Source organism: Carcharhinus amblyrhynchos, chromosome 35 (genome assembly GCF_965287045.1).
Source record: "Carcharhinus amblyrhynchos chromosome 35, sCarAmb.v2.hapA, whole genome shotgun sequence".
Classification (NCBI taxonomy): Eukaryota; Metazoa; Chordata; class Chondrichthyes; order Carcharhiniformes; family Carcharhinidae; genus Carcharhinus; species Carcharhinus amblyrhynchos.
In genome coordinates, this window is record NC_137358.1 from 16,529,800 (window position 1) to 16,545,299 (window position 15,500).

At 41.4% G+C, this 15,500-nt stretch overlaps 1 protein-coding gene across 2 annotated transcripts in view; it reads right to left on the minus strand.

Annotated features, from left to right (window-relative positions):
• LOC145361738 (histone acetyltransferase p300-like) overlaps nt 1-15,500 on the minus strand; it is a 103,643-nt gene that overhangs the window by 25,151 nt on the left and 62,992 nt on the right. The window contains exons 15-19 of one of the 2 annotated variants that reach the window (XM_080217667.1): nt 12,344-12,529; nt 10,209-10,362; nt 8,336-8,454; nt 3,992-4,231; nt 1,157-1,245 (exon numbers count right to left, since the gene is read on the minus strand). In XM_080217667.1, coding sequence (XP_080073793.1) covers nt 1,157-1,245; nt 3,992-4,231; nt 8,336-8,454; nt 10,209-10,362; nt 12,344-12,529 — 788 coding nt within the window. Of the gene's footprint in view, nt 1-1,156; nt 1,246-3,991; nt 4,232-8,326; nt 8,455-10,208; nt 10,363-12,343; nt 12,530-15,500 lie in introns of both variants that reach the window. The other variant, XM_080217666.1, reaches the window with a different exon arrangement.

A 15,500-nucleotide genomic window follows, 5' to 3' on the forward strand; every position in this document is an offset into this window, starting at 1 on the left:
TGGCCAATGATAAAATTGTGCCTTAGTGTTCCAAGATGTGCAAGTTAGATGGATTAGCCATGGTAAATGTGTGGGGTTATGGGGACAGGGTGGGGGAGAGGGCCTGGGTAAGATACTTTGATAGAGTCAGTGCACTCAAATGAATCGAACGCACTGTAGGGAGTCCATGACACGGACAGACCTTGTCGAAAATGTGCAAAGATAAAAGCGAGGGATTTGACGGAGGAGCACAAACTTCCAAAGAACCCATCTACCCAACCCTTCAACACCACCTGCCCCACACCAGGCAGAGTCTGCAGATCATGCATTGGATTTACCAGCCATCTCCAAACCCACCAAACTGGAGTAGAAGCCAAGCATCCTCGATCCTGAAAGGCTGCACAAAGAGAAGATCCTGAGATGACCTGACTTGTCTAGGGATTTAATTTTTACTGAATTGCTTCAACTTTCCCTGTTAATTGTTATGATGGCATCATAGACAACCACAAAATACTCAAAAAGAAACATATGCAGTTAATTTCCTCAAATAAATAGAACTTACAACAAGCATCATAGAACCTGGAGCAACTTGATCACTAGTACAGGTTACAAAGATTAACACTGGGCCAAGTGGCTTGCTTCTACGGCATATATCCAAACAGTACATGCTGCAGACAGAACTTGCTGGTATTTATGCTCATGAGCCTCCTCCTATCTTTTCTCATCTAAAGTTACAGTTGCAACCAACCATTTCCTTCTCCCTCATATGAAGGTCTAGTTTTCCCTCAAACGCACCTATACGTTTCACTTCAAACGCTCCTTGCTATAGCAAGCTCTACATTCCTATCACTCTTTGAGCAAGGAAGTTTCTTCCAAATTCTCAATTGGATTTCTTCGTGATAATCTTTTATTCACAGCCTCTAGTTATGCCTTCAACGACAAGATGAGACATTTTCTCTGTAACAATTTCAGAATACATGAAGACACCCAGAAAATACAGTATGCTTGTGATGATTTGGTGGATAGTATAGATTCCAATAATCAGACAAAATCTTCATAGATCTATTAAACTAGACTGTTTACAAGATTTTGTATAAATAAGTACATCAAATTACTGTTACCCATTTAAAATAATGAAATACTGTTCCAGAAGTTTATCTCGAAGCCACCATCTTACCTGTTTTGATAACTGTAATAGGTAGCATCCCGAGGGATTGTACATAACTGCTTTCCATAGCAACAGAGGGTCTGCGGAGAAAATTCCAGCTACAAAGAACAAAAGAAAAACATTACAACTCATGTAACACTTTCAAACAGCTAAGAAAAGGTCATTCCTTGCTGCTGTTCAAATGCTCCTGAACTTTAAGACCCATAATTTTTTTTTCAATGTTACTTTTTAAAAACAGATTGCCAGCTGGTTATGGCAGCTTCAGAAGGAATTATGTAGTGCCTTTAACACAGAAAAGCAACCCAACAATTGCAGAGGTATTGTGGCAATGGAAGTCCAAAAGGTTAAACAATTAGGGGTTTTAGGGTACAGTCAGCAGCTACTTGGGAGAGGATTTATTCCAGAGGTTGGATGCTGAAGGAAATGGATTTGGGTGATATGGGTCACAAGGGACTACACAGGAATGTAAAGGGGCTGGGGATGACCATAAATATGGGTTTGACTGTTTATGCAAAGTTCAGAATGGCATTAGAATGCAACTGTTTAATTCCTTTGTGGTTTTGTGCTAACATCCTCAGGTGTCTGTTTAATTCCTCCCTGTGGTCCCCTAGGCCAACACACGTTTAGCATGTTCAAAGACTTTCCCAGCACCATAAGGTCAGCAGTGGGGATGTTTGCCGATGATCATACAATGTTCAGCATCATTTGCAACTCTTCAGATACTGAAACATTCTGCGTCCATATGCAGCAAGACTTGGACAACATTCAGGCTTCGGTTGATACGTGGTAGCTAAATAATGACCATTGCCAACGAGAGAAAGTATCTATCTATCATCAGTACCATCGCTGAATCCCCACTAACAACCACTGGGGATTACTGTTGACCAGAAACTGAACTGGACCAGCTATATAAATACTGTGGCTAGAAAAGAAGGCCAGAGGCTGGGAATTCTGTGGAAAGAAACTCAACTTCCCAAAGTCTGTCAGCATCTACAAGGCACAAGTCAGGAGTGCGTCGAATACTCTCCACTTGCCTGGATCAGTACAACAACACTCAAGAAGCTGAACATGATCCATAGCATAGGTGACTCTTGGCTGGCACCCTATTCATCACTTTCAACATTCATTTCTTCCACCAGCAATAGACAGTTGCAGCAGTGTGTGAAATCTACAAAGTGCACTGCAACAACTCATCAAGGCTTCTTCAACAGGAATTCCCAAACATACAACCTCTACCACCGCCACCAAGAGCAGCAGATACATGGAAACACCATCACTGCAAGTTCCCCTCCAAGCTACACATGATCCTCTCTGGGAAATTTATCACGGTTCCTTCACTGTCGATGGGTCAATGACCTCGGACTACTTTCCTAATAGCACTGTTTCTACAACACATGGACTGTAGTGGTACAAGATGGCTCACCACCACCTTCCTGAACAGCTGCTGTCTAGCAGGCTCACCATCGCCTGCTTGAGGGCAATAAATGCCAGCAATATCCTTATCCCACAAACAAATATAAAAAAATTGTTAAAGAACTATAGTCAAACATCTGACATTTTATCAGTCAACTTCAACCAACAACTAGAAATGACCTGTCCACTCCCGCAGATAACCAGCTGAAAGCATCAGTGAACTGATATGCTGCTTTAAATATTTTTTCAGGATATGACAGATAACAAAGTGAAGAGTGTAATAATAATAATAATAATAATAATAATATGACTAGGTTGGAAAGGAATCAGAACACAACATACCATAATTTAAGAGTATTGGTATATAATTTGTATTCTAATGTTTTTACTTCAGTTGGGAAGTACTAAATTCTTGCTTGTGGACTTCATTAATGGGACATGGGTTAACGTTTATTGCCCAACCCCAAATGCTTGGAAATTAGTTGTGTATTTCTATTTTTCATTCCTACAGTCCATGTGGTGAAGGTATTCTGTTATTAGGTGCAGAACGCCAGGATTTGGACCTAGCAATGATGAATGAATGGCGCTACGTTTCCAAGTTAGAAGTGTGCGTAGCTTGCAGTGGAGTGGTAATGTCCCCATATGACTGCTCTCCTTGTCTTTCTAGGTGGTAGTCATAGGTTTGGGCAGTGCATCCCAAAGAAGCCTTAGCAAATTTCTGTAGTGCAATTTTAAAAATACAGAATTAACTTTTAAGGTGATGTTTGGGGATGCTTCATCCTGGATGGTGTCAAGCTACTTGGGTTTAGACGCATCCAGACAAGTGGAGAGTATTCCAAAACACTCCCTGAGTTATACCTTGTAGATGATGGGGCTTTGAGGGGTCAGGTGGCGAATTTCTACCCACAGTATTGAAATGACTGGTGCCTCAAGATTATTTAAGTTTTATTTATTAGTGTCACAAGTAGGTTCACATTAACACTGCAATAAAGTTACTGTGAAAATCCCCTAGTTGCCACAGTCCAGCATTACTGAGGAAGAATTTAGCGTGGCCAATGCATCTAACCAGCACATCTTTCAGACTGTGTGAGGAAACCAGAGCACTTGGAGAAAACCCACGCACACACAAGGAGAATATGGAGACTCTGCACAGAGACCCAAGTTGGGAATCGAACCCAGGTTCTTAGCACTGTGAGACAGTAGTGCTAACCATTGTGTCATCAAGCGTAGCTGTTGGGTGAGGATCGAGTCTCATTTAGTTCCAATACTGCCATTGCCCCTCAGCCCCACAGTCAAATACTCCGCTGACATTTTGACAGGTTCCAAAACACATATTAGGCTAGTGGCATTAAAACCATCTTGGAAATGTGGGAAACAAAAGGAGATAAATAGAATACAATAGAAAATAGTTAAAGAAAAACTGTCAGTTACCTTTCTACCACAGCAATATCCCAGATTCTGCATGACAGGGTCAATCTCCAGCTCAAAGACCTCTGCCAGCTTCGTACAGTACTTATACACACGTGACGTCTTGCGGTTGTACAGCCAGGCATTGTTGAACATCAACCAAATGTCATCAACATACTGCCATGGCTCCTGGTACTGGCCAGTATCTAACTTGCGCTTGATCGTAGACAAATCCATAGGTGTCTTTACGATATCAAAGTAGTCCTTCAAGAGAAGAAATAAAGCTTCAGTTTGCTAGTAAGCCACATATATTGTTACAACAAGCAAGCATCATTATTGCTTTAAAATGCTTCCTAAAAGCTACACAGCAGGTTGTAGCTTTCCCACCCCAGCAGAAACATCCGTAAGAGATTAGTGTACATCTGAAAAAGGGGAAAGGCCAATACTGGACATATGAAATAGGAACAGAAATGGGAGGAAATGAACAGCAGGTCACTCTGTATCTGCAAAGTAACTCTGCATTTCTAATTGATTAACCTGCTGTACATTAGTGTTTCCTGCTTTTGTCTTGTCCTACGTAGGTGAGCGGATTGTCCCTTTAAGGATCACTTGGCAGAGTAAAGGTTACATGACCTGGGGAGCCAGTGGAACATCAGGGTGGGGATTCAGCCCAATAAGCAGGGGTTGTTGTTCTAGAACCTTCTTGGAGGTTGGCAGCTGACACAGGTCTCTGTATAGCCTACACCTGTAAAACAAGTGTGTTGTTTTTCCCTTAACTAGCGAACAAGAATTATTGCACTGGCAACAAGGGTAAAAGCAAGCTCTGAACTGAGTATACAGTTGAAGTTGATACAGAGTAGTAAAGTACAAAAATACCCCTATCTGGGCGGATAGATCCTCTTGATAAGTTTGGGGGCGTTTAAGAGATCTCTGGATAGGTTTATGGACGAAAAGGGATTGGTATAGGCTAGTGGGTCATTGTTTTTGTAACTGGTCGGCGCAACATCGTGGGCCGAAGGGCCTGTTCTGCGCTGTAATGTTCTATGATAACTCCATGGAAGACTGGCTATTACTTTGAGGTCAACAAAATAATAGGCAGTGGGGTGGTGGTGGTGGCCGGGGGGGGGGGGCAATCCTTTTTAAAGTTCATTTATTAGTGTCACAAGTAGGCTTCCATCAACACTGCAATGAAGTTACTGTGAAATTCCCCTAGTCGCCACACTCCAGCAATTCTGAGTTCGTGTGGAACCCAGGCTTACAATCTAATTCAGTCTCACAACCTCAAGCACACCCCAAGCACCCAACTCCAAAACATTCAGAGAGACTGTTGAATTGGTAAAGTCACATTTCTATCCTAAATTGTCTGTCATGTTGCAGAGATTTAATTTTAATTGAAAGGGGAAAGTCCCAGGGGAAACTATTGCAACTTGTATCACCAAATTGAAGCAAATCCTGGAGCCATTTTGAATGGCATGCTGCAGAACAGATTAATCTGCAGGGTGAATAATGCAGCAATTCAAGGGAAGTTATTGGCAGAGGCAGATAGAAATTTTAAGCGAGGGTTGGAGACCGCGCTGGCAATGCAGTGTGCTGAAAAGGAGGTACAAGAGTTACAAAGAACACAAAACGGTGCTGTTCGGTGGTGCCATAAACGAAGATGTCGTCGTGAAACAGGAAGCAAATTCAACACAACTAAAAGAAGTTTCAGAAGAGGACATCAATCGGCAAAGATTGAAGCAGAATGTGACCATTGTGGAGGTAACCACTCCCCTGAATCCTGCAGCTATAAAGAGGCTGAATGTTTCTGTCACAGGATGGGCCATTTAAGGCATCGGTGCAAAGGCAAGTCAAGTTCACAGTGCCAATTAAGTCGAGTATACAACGTGGAAGAAGCTAGCACCAGCACTGGATTTGGAAGACACCCCAGAAAGAAACTCTTAACACACTAAAGCAATTGCTGCATTTTTGAATTTCTTACTGCATTTCGACCCATCTAAGAAATTGGTGTTAACCTGTGATGCCAGTCCATATCGCATTGGTGCGCTGTTGTCCTATGACATGGACGATGGATCTGAAAGGCCAATAGGGTATGTCTCGAGAACCCCCTCAGAAGACGAAAAGGGCTACTCAAATTGAGAAAGAAGGATTATCAACAAATTTTGTTGTCAGAAAATTCCACTAGTATTTGTATAGTCCACACTTCACCACTGCTCCTGATCACAAATCGGTTTGGGATCCTTTTAAAGACAAGGTCGGCAATTGCATTGGCAAGAATTCAGTGTTAGGTGATAATCCCCTCCACCTATGAATATACCTTCAAGCAGCGGCCTGGAACAAACATAGTGAATGGGGATGCACTTAGTTGCCTACCTTTGCAAGAGAGTATTGCACCTCCCCAGTACCACAGGAAATTGCTACGGTGTTGAGTATCTTAGACAAGTTGCCAGTCACAACTAAGGTTGCCTGCTGGCACCCCACTGCACCCTTGGAAGTAGCCTGGCTGGCCATGGACATGAATCCATGTTGATTGGGTTGGTCCATTCATGGGCACAACATCTTTGCTGCTTGTCGATGCACAAAGGGGATGGAAGTGCTTGAGGTAAACTATCCAACGTCATAGGCTACAGCTGAGAAATCACGCAATGCTTTTTCACCCACAGAACATATGGAAGTTACAGGGTGGATTTTACACCCTCACTCATCCTAAGACTATAAAATCCTGTCCATGGTCAATGGAACTTTCCACGTCCCTCGCTCGCTCAGATTTCCGTGGTGAGTGGGATGGTAGAATTGCGGTGATAGTATCTGAGTTGAGTTCCTGGAGTCGTTGTATCCAAAACTGGACCCTTGCTTTTATCAAGTGGACACAGAAGGGATCTCAGAATTACTGTCGTACACAAAGAGGCCATCCAACCATCGAGTCTGCACTGACTCTCCGAAAGACCACGCCACCTAGGCTCTTCCCTCCATTCTATCCCTATAACTCAACGCATTTTGCCACTGCTAATCCACCTAACCTACACATTTTGGATACCAAGGGACAATTCAGCATGACCAATCCACCTAACCTGCACACCTCTGAGATGAAACCAGAGCACCCAGAGGAAGCCCACACAGACACAGGGAGAACATGCAAACTCCATACAGTCACCCAAGGCCGGAATCGAACGGGGTTCTCTGGCGCGATGAAGCAAACGTGCTAAACACTGCAATCCTTAGGGATAGGAAGGCTCGTCCAGAAATATGCAGACCATCCAAGAGCGCGAGCATCGTCCCAGCAGCCAATGCTGCCATCAGGAGCTATACTGCGATTTGCGAAAGTTGTCGATTACCCAAGCATTGAAGTACCAGGTCATCCTGTTTTAGGTGTAATTGACATCCCCATGGAAACAAATGAAAGTGAGACGCACGTGCCTGAAGAGGCATCTGTCATTGTGGATTCCACTGACGGCGCTCCAGTGGAAGCAGCCCACAGAAGTTACACCATTCCACTAGAAATCAGCAACAATCTGAAAGACTTAATTTATAATGGACTGGATTCATTTTTAAATGTATCGGGTTGTATGAATTAGTATTGACGTTTGTATAAAGGGACTTAGTGGAGGAGTGATTTGGTGACTGTCCCTTTAAGGATGGCTCTGCAGAGTAAAGGGTCTCATGACCCATAGAACCAATTAGGTGGGACATCTCGGAAGCTGGTTGCAAACCTCCATATAGCCTTTACCTATAAATAAACTCAATGTTTTTCCCTTAACTGGTAAACAAAAATCACAATAGGTTAAAGCAAGTTTCGATAACATGTGCATTATAAGTTTACTGAAAACTTTACTGTAAACCTCAGCGCACATTTCGAAAGAAATACTATTAGCAAGACTACAGGTCTACAACTGCAAGAAAAACAGAGGCTATTACCAAATGTTACGCTTATAACACTGAAAAATCCCAGAATCTGAGGCAATCACAACAGAATTGGGCTTATTCAGTCACCATAAAGCACATCTATATGTCAGGCTAGTCCAACAGATTTACATTTTTCAGGAGAACAGATCGAAATGGTAATAAACATCATTGTAATAAACAGTAACCTGGCTGTTAATGCCCAGTATTAAGTAACAATGGGATTGAGATTTGTTTTATAATTGTTTGTTTTTATTTTTGTCAACAGCATGGAGAGGTGAGGTTATAAAATCTCCGAATAGGAAAATCAACATGACTTTTCACATACACCTCCACAAAACTTTTAGCGCATGACACACTTTATCCCAGCTGAATAAACTAAGCTGGGAGGTCAAATAAAATATTGCAACACTTACAAAAGTGGTAGGAAAATGATATGTATACCAAAAAAAATCTACACACCGTACTTACAGGAATACCCAGCTGCTGAGGGTCCACAGGTTGCCGGAAAGGAAGTGACTCAGGGTCCTGACGGTAAAGTGCTTCCAGTGTCGGCATCAGAGCCTGCCGTAACTCTTCTGGCTTGAAAACTAAACAAACAGAATGAAGGCAAAAGGTCCTTAACACTAAAGATAATAGAGACCTGCAACTTAAGATTCAACACTGATGCACCAAAAAATTTATAGGGATGTTAATATTTTGATGCTTCCATTTGTCTCTCCCTCATACATAAGCAACCTTCAAAATTAAATTCTCCATAATGGGATTTTATCAACGCTCTTATTTAAAATTCAACTATCAAAATCTATTTCAGCCCATTTGACAGACTCCTAACAAGTGCACGGGTGACTTGATGCAGTTCTGCTAGGTAAACCGCGATGATATAGGGATAATGTTCTCCATTCTCCCACCCCCAATTTTTGACATTGCTGGGTGGAACACAGCCAAATTCAGACACTATAGGCAAGTGAACGTGTTTGAAAGGAGTTAAAATCTCTTCCCTAGTCTCTACCTGGTAAAACTGGCACAAGAACCAGATTGATATTACTCCAGTTCAACAGGACCAGCTTTCCTCTTCACTTTCTCAATTTTTGTATCCACTATAACATTTACCAACTTACAACAGAAGAAAACATTCTCTTTACATTGCAGTGTTAATGTAAGCCTTACTTGCGACTAATGAATAAACTTTTAAAAAAAGACTAATTCCTTCTGCATTTGCTGAGGAAAGCTGTTGTGTTTTAGGAATATAGGAATAGGCCATTCAGCCTAGATCATGGACAATCACTCAACATCAAAGCCATCATCTTGCACTATCCTGGTATCCCTTGATGTCACTGCTACCTGGAAATTTATTGACATCCACTATAAACATACTCGGACTGATCCTGGAGAATTCGAAAGATTCATCACTGAGTGAAGAAACTCTTCTTCACCTCAGATCTAACTGACCTATCCCTTATCCTGAGACTGAGAGCTCTGGTTTTATACACCCCAACCTGGAAAACATCCTTCCTGCATTTAGCCATCAAGTCCTATATAAATTTTATATATTCGTCTAAACTACTTGTATACAGGGCCAGTTACCTCAATCTCTCCTCAGTGGGCAAGCCCATCACCCCAGGAGTTAGACTAACAAACCTTTGTTGAATTCCCTTTATGGCTATTATATCGCTCCTTGGGTAAAGAGACCAAAACATACCAGGCGTGGTATCACCAAAGCACTATACACATCAAGATTTCCTTATTCCTATACTCAGATCAGCTCAAAATAAAGATTAATTTATCATTTGCTCTCCTAATTGCTTGTTGCACACGGCATGTTAGCTTTCAGATACTTAAGTAAAACACTCTTGGACCCTTGGTCTCTTTGGACATCAACACTTCCCAATCTCTCATTATTTAGACATACCCTGCATTTCTGCTTCCCTACCAAAGTGGATAACTTCACATTTTCCCCACATTATATTCCATCCACCATGTCTTTGCCCATTCACTTGGCCTCTTTGTATCTTTCTCTCAACTTCCATTCACATCTATATTTGTGTCAGCAAAATTGGAAATATTATATTTGATTCTCACGTCCAAATCATTGATACAGAATGCGCACAGTAAGGAGTCTCACAACACCAGGTTAAAGTCCAACAGGTTTATTTGGAATCACAAGCTTTTCGGAGCGCTGCTCTTTCATCAGGTGTTGGGACTTTAACCTTGTGTTGAGACTTCTTACTGTGCACACCCCAGTCCAAAGCTGACATCTCGCTTCATACAGAATGTGAATAGCTGTACCCCACAGTAACAGACTGACAACACAAAAATGATCCATTTATTCTACTGTACATACTTTTCTTACGTGACTGTCCACTCGCAGGGGATGATTGAGTCGCCAAGCTTGTACTATCATCTTCCTCCTTAGCTTCACATTTCACCTCTGGTTTCTTCTCATCAGCCTCCATTGGCTCCTGTTTACACTCTTCTGCTGCAGGTTCTTCTTTTATCTATAAATAATATTCACAAAAAAGGAGTTTTACTTTCATTTCATCTACACAAACATAGCACGGTGTTGGGAATTAACTCCCCTCCTGCTACTGCGCACCAATCCTGACACGTCCACACTCAGGACGACGCAACATTCCAAAGGGCACAGCTCTTGCACTTACTCCAACAACATGTCTTAATGCTAATCTCAAAGGAAAAAAATCAAGGGTAGATTTGTAATGTGCTAACTGGCAATCTGAGCCATATACCTAGCTCTGTAAACTAGACTGCTCATTGAATTACTAAATAAATGTTTCATATGTATCATAAAGCAAATGTTCAAACATACTATACTAAGCTGCCCCTCTAAGTTTAGAAAATTTTAAAACCAGACAGCAGATTCTTCTTCCACTCTCAAGTGAGCAGTGACCATAGAAAAACCAACATATAACAAATAAAAGGAAATCTAGACTGTTCGTCATTTGCAAAATATTTAAAATTAAGAAATGTATGCTATGATCCAAATATTTCTACATTTGATAAATTAAAAGAACATTAAATTTGTAAATTACAATACAGCGATGCCTCTGAATGTTCAACTTCCACTTTCTTTGCAAAAAGGATGCCAGGTAAGGAAAAAGCAAAATGGTGATCAATGGCTCAGAACAGAATTTTAAAGTCACCTGAAGCAAGTATTTTTGCTGCTTTCATAACCATCATAAATTAATTAAGAATCATAGAATCCTTACAGAGCAGAAGAGGCCATTCAGCCCATCGAGTCTGCGCTCACTCTCAGAGTATCTTACTCAGGCCCTCTCCCCCACCCTATCCCCATGGCTAATACATCTAACCTACTCATTTTGGGACACTTAAGGGAAAATTTAGCATGGCCAATCCACCTAACCAACACATCTTTGTATTATGGGAGAAAACCAGAAACCCAAATAAACACAGGAAAAACGTGCAAACGTCACACAAACACAAGGCAAAAAAATTATGGTCAAGTAGGAAATCACGCGGCCAAATCTCTAAGATTGACGAGGATAGGATTTGGGGGGCGGGGACCAGGTGTCGTCAGAGAGTAATGCCAACTGCATTTCTATAGATCAAAATAAAATAAAACAACCAGCGATCTAGCAATCCATCCACCAGTGGAATTCGTGTTGTGTAGATTAAGATGCAAATAGAAGAGGAAGTCCAATCTGATGCTGAAAATGTGCCAGTTAACTAACAAAGCTTTCAGATTCCCACATTCTAAGATTCAGCTCCATTCAAAGATAGATTTCTGTTAACATTTACATGGAAAATTTGATACACATATTCTCTTTCAGTAATAATATTGGAAGAAGGTGTAGCTTCACAAAGGATTCTCTGACAATTCAAGTCTTCACTGAACTACTCTGGATTAGTTTCGTGAACACAACGTCACACGCTTTAGAACTTTGTGGAGTTATATAGAAACAATTTTGTCTTTCAAAGCAAAACTGAAAATTAGATGTTTTTGTACGAATAAACATCCACCAACTACGGCAGTAGTTTTTTTTTCTAAACAAACAAGTGCCACCTCACATAATCTGCCGACTGTAGTTTCTTGCATCTCCTTATGCCAGCAAGAAAGAAGAAAATACACAAACTTTCCGAACACACAATGTGATTTTAAAACTAGGACTAACACAAGATCAAGATTTGCCATGGCAAACAACAAGAGAAAGTGACACCCACATTCCAGGGATGAAGGGAAAAAGAAGGACATCAGGGTGTTTTGCACAGGGGCAAAAAAACCCCAAAGAAATTTCTTGTATTAGGAGAGTTACTGTGCACCTCAAGTTGAGCTTTGGCATTTTGGAGGCCTCCTGTCACAGCTACAGTTGGTGCATGGTTCTGAATCAGCAGGAAATTGGAACAGGCAAGGAAAATCATTTGGGGAAAGGACGGTTCTTACCCTCAGTGCAAAAGAAGACATGCAGTTCAATGAATTAAGGATTATATGCCTCTTCTTACCTCTTGTTTTATTTCCTGCTTTGGTTCCACAGTTTCTGGCTCAGTTTCTTCCTCTTCCTGCTTCTCTTCCATCTTCATGTCAGACACTGGTGCCTCAGGAGCTGGCTGCTGAGAATTTGTGTCTGTGCTGCTTACTGATGCTGGGGTCGATACTCGGCCATCTGCACTTACTGCAGATTGAGAAAGCTAAGGCAACCCAAACAAGGCCAGTCAGGTCGAGTAGTAAAAATACAACAGAATAGCATCAGATGTAAAAACACAGCAGAGCAGTTCAGATTGAAGTGCGTAAGTCGTAATTATTTAAATCAAATCGTTTCCTAGTAGATGATAAGAAACTTGGCAAAGTAGAAAGTAGTGACTATGACGCGAAACAGAGGTTTAGTAAATTGAGCGCAATGCACAGAAGCGTGAAATCATGTGCTTTGTGAGGACTAATACGGATGAACTATGAATGAGATAGACTTTGAAAAGTGTGGAGGAGCAATGTTTATACACACAAATCCTTGGGTGGCAGAGTAAATTGATAAGGTACTTAAGATATCAGGGATGAGGGACTTCAGTTACGAGAGGTTGGAAAAGTTAGGATTGTTTTCCTTAGAACAGAAAATATACAATGAGAGGTTGGAGGGGGGTGGGGTGGTCGTCATAGATGCATGAATCACTGACAAAAGATCTAGTAGGGAGAAGGAGAGATTTTTTTCACTTGGGAGTTATCTGGATTACTTTACCGTAGAACTTGACGGAAGCTACTTCTATAAAAATACTAAAATGAAGCAGGACAGGTCTAAGAGGATAAGGAACTTGGCAGGGTTACAAAAGGGTGGCACAGTGGTTAACACAGAGCCAGGGACCTGCGTAACTGTGTGGAGTTTGCACCTTCTCCCCATTTGCGTGGGTTTCCTCCAACATCCGAAGGTATGCAAGTTAGGTAGATTGGCCGTGGTAAGTGCACAGATTATGGCGATAGGGTGGGAGACACTTGAATTGGAAAGTCAGTACAGACCCTTGCTGCACAATACAAATTTTATGAATTCTAGATAGAGATGCGGCACTGAACATAAGAACCAGCAGACACAACGGGGAGAACTGCCTCCCTCCTTCTACGCTGTTAAGTTTCTACAACACATTAAAAGCAATTCCTTACTGCAAGCCATTTACAACAAGTTGAATTCTATTACGAAGTTATCCTACAAAAAGTACCAAAAAGGCTAACGGAATATTGGCCTATATGTCATGAGAGTGGAATTTAAAAAGGTAAGAAAGTTATGCAGCATTGATAAGGCACCACTTGAACCTCAATGATATAAGGTCCTTGGAGGGAGTACAGTGCAGATTCAAGGACTATGAAAGCTGGTTGCATAAACTCAGTCTGATCTAGTCAAGGTCTTCTAAACAAATCAGGGTTTTAACAGGGTAAGGCCATAAAGAAAAAGAACAGGAGTAGGCTATTCAACCCATCGAGCCCTTTCAATCATTTAGTAAAATCATGGTTAGATTGAGGGGAATCTGGAACAAGATGGCATAATCTTAAGATTAGACTAAACCCATTTGAGTGAAAATAGTAATCACTTTCTCACAAAAAGGTATGGAAATCTGGAACCCTCTTCACCAGGTTATGGATGCTGAGTGATCGGTAATGTTCAAGTCTGAGATTAATACAACTTCTGTTGGGAACCAAATAATACGGAGCAAAGGTGAGCAAATGGAGCTGAGATACAGGTCAGCCATGATCAAACTGAATGGAATAGCAGAATCAGACAAAATGGCCTACTGCTATGTAGGGAGCTGGCTTTTCAAACATGCACAACAGAACAAGCTTCCACAGTGGCCTTAATTATAAAACTGCTGAAAATTACAGTTTTGCATTGAACTTCTAAATATTACAGGATTGTAGTTTGCAACTGAATATTTGAATGATTAGAATTCATCCTTCATTCTAAAATGATGACAAACTTATTTTCTACAGTGAGTCTAAGAACTTAGCCAGAAAAGTTAAAACTTCAGCAATGCAAAGTGATTTTACTCAAAGTTAGCCAATTTACGAAACAATCACCAAACAAAATACACATCCCCTTGGGCATTGTTTGGGTAGGCAATGAGTTCCTGGGTCTAATTAATATGTTGCAATTGGATGCTGTTCTTTTTGGGAGGCAGAGTGGAACAGCCATAGTTTATAGTTACATGCTAATACCTACCCCTCAAACTTAATGCCTTTGCTATGTCAAGAATCAGGAACATAAACTGGCCTATTGCCACCTTGGGGCATACACAACTACTTAAAGTTGGGCACGAGCATTGGCTAAAATAGGCACAATATCCAGCATGAAGCAAATTTATAGGAACACTTAGCTAAAATACACTCCATTGAATCCCTACAGTGGAGGAGGAGGCTATTCGGCCCATTGAGTGTGCATCGACTCTCCGAAAGAGCATCTTTACTGGGGCACTTGGAGGAAACCCAAACAGACAGGGTGAATATGCTCCGCCTTTCAATCATGGCTGTTTAGTTTCTCAGTCCTATTCTACACACACACCTACACACAAACACACTGCAACTCCATTTTCCCCTTCAAAGTAAAAACTATCAAGGCTGGAGAATAGAAAGGAATAGAATAGATACTCAGCATCAAACACACACTCTATCATAGAATCCCTACAGGAGGTGGCCATTCGACTCATCAAGTCTGCACCACCACAAGCCCCTACCCCCATACATTTACCCTAGCTAGGAAATTTAGTTAATGCACTGCAAAGCTCCAGTTCTTTGCTTCAACCATTTGCCTCATATCTGAGTGCAGAAAAGCATGTCCTACTACATTAGTGTAAAATAACCATAGCCCATTTTGGCTGATCCTTCTGCCCTTCCACTCAGATCGCCGATTAGTGTCAATGTGGTAAAATTGTGCGCTGTGGACCCACTGTGCAAAACCTTAGTCCATTTATTAGATCTTAAAGAATGATCAGATCCTGCATTTTGAAGGAGGAATATCAGATTGACTGAAATCCAACCTAGAAAAGCAAGGTCTCAAAGATAAAAAGGCCAAGTGTTAACTCAAGCTGTTAACCCAGTTCCCCAAGGTGTGCATCTCTTATCTACCAGTCAGCCTAAGACCTGTCAACACTTTCAAGAGAGAGCATGCTATTGAACAAGGTAAAT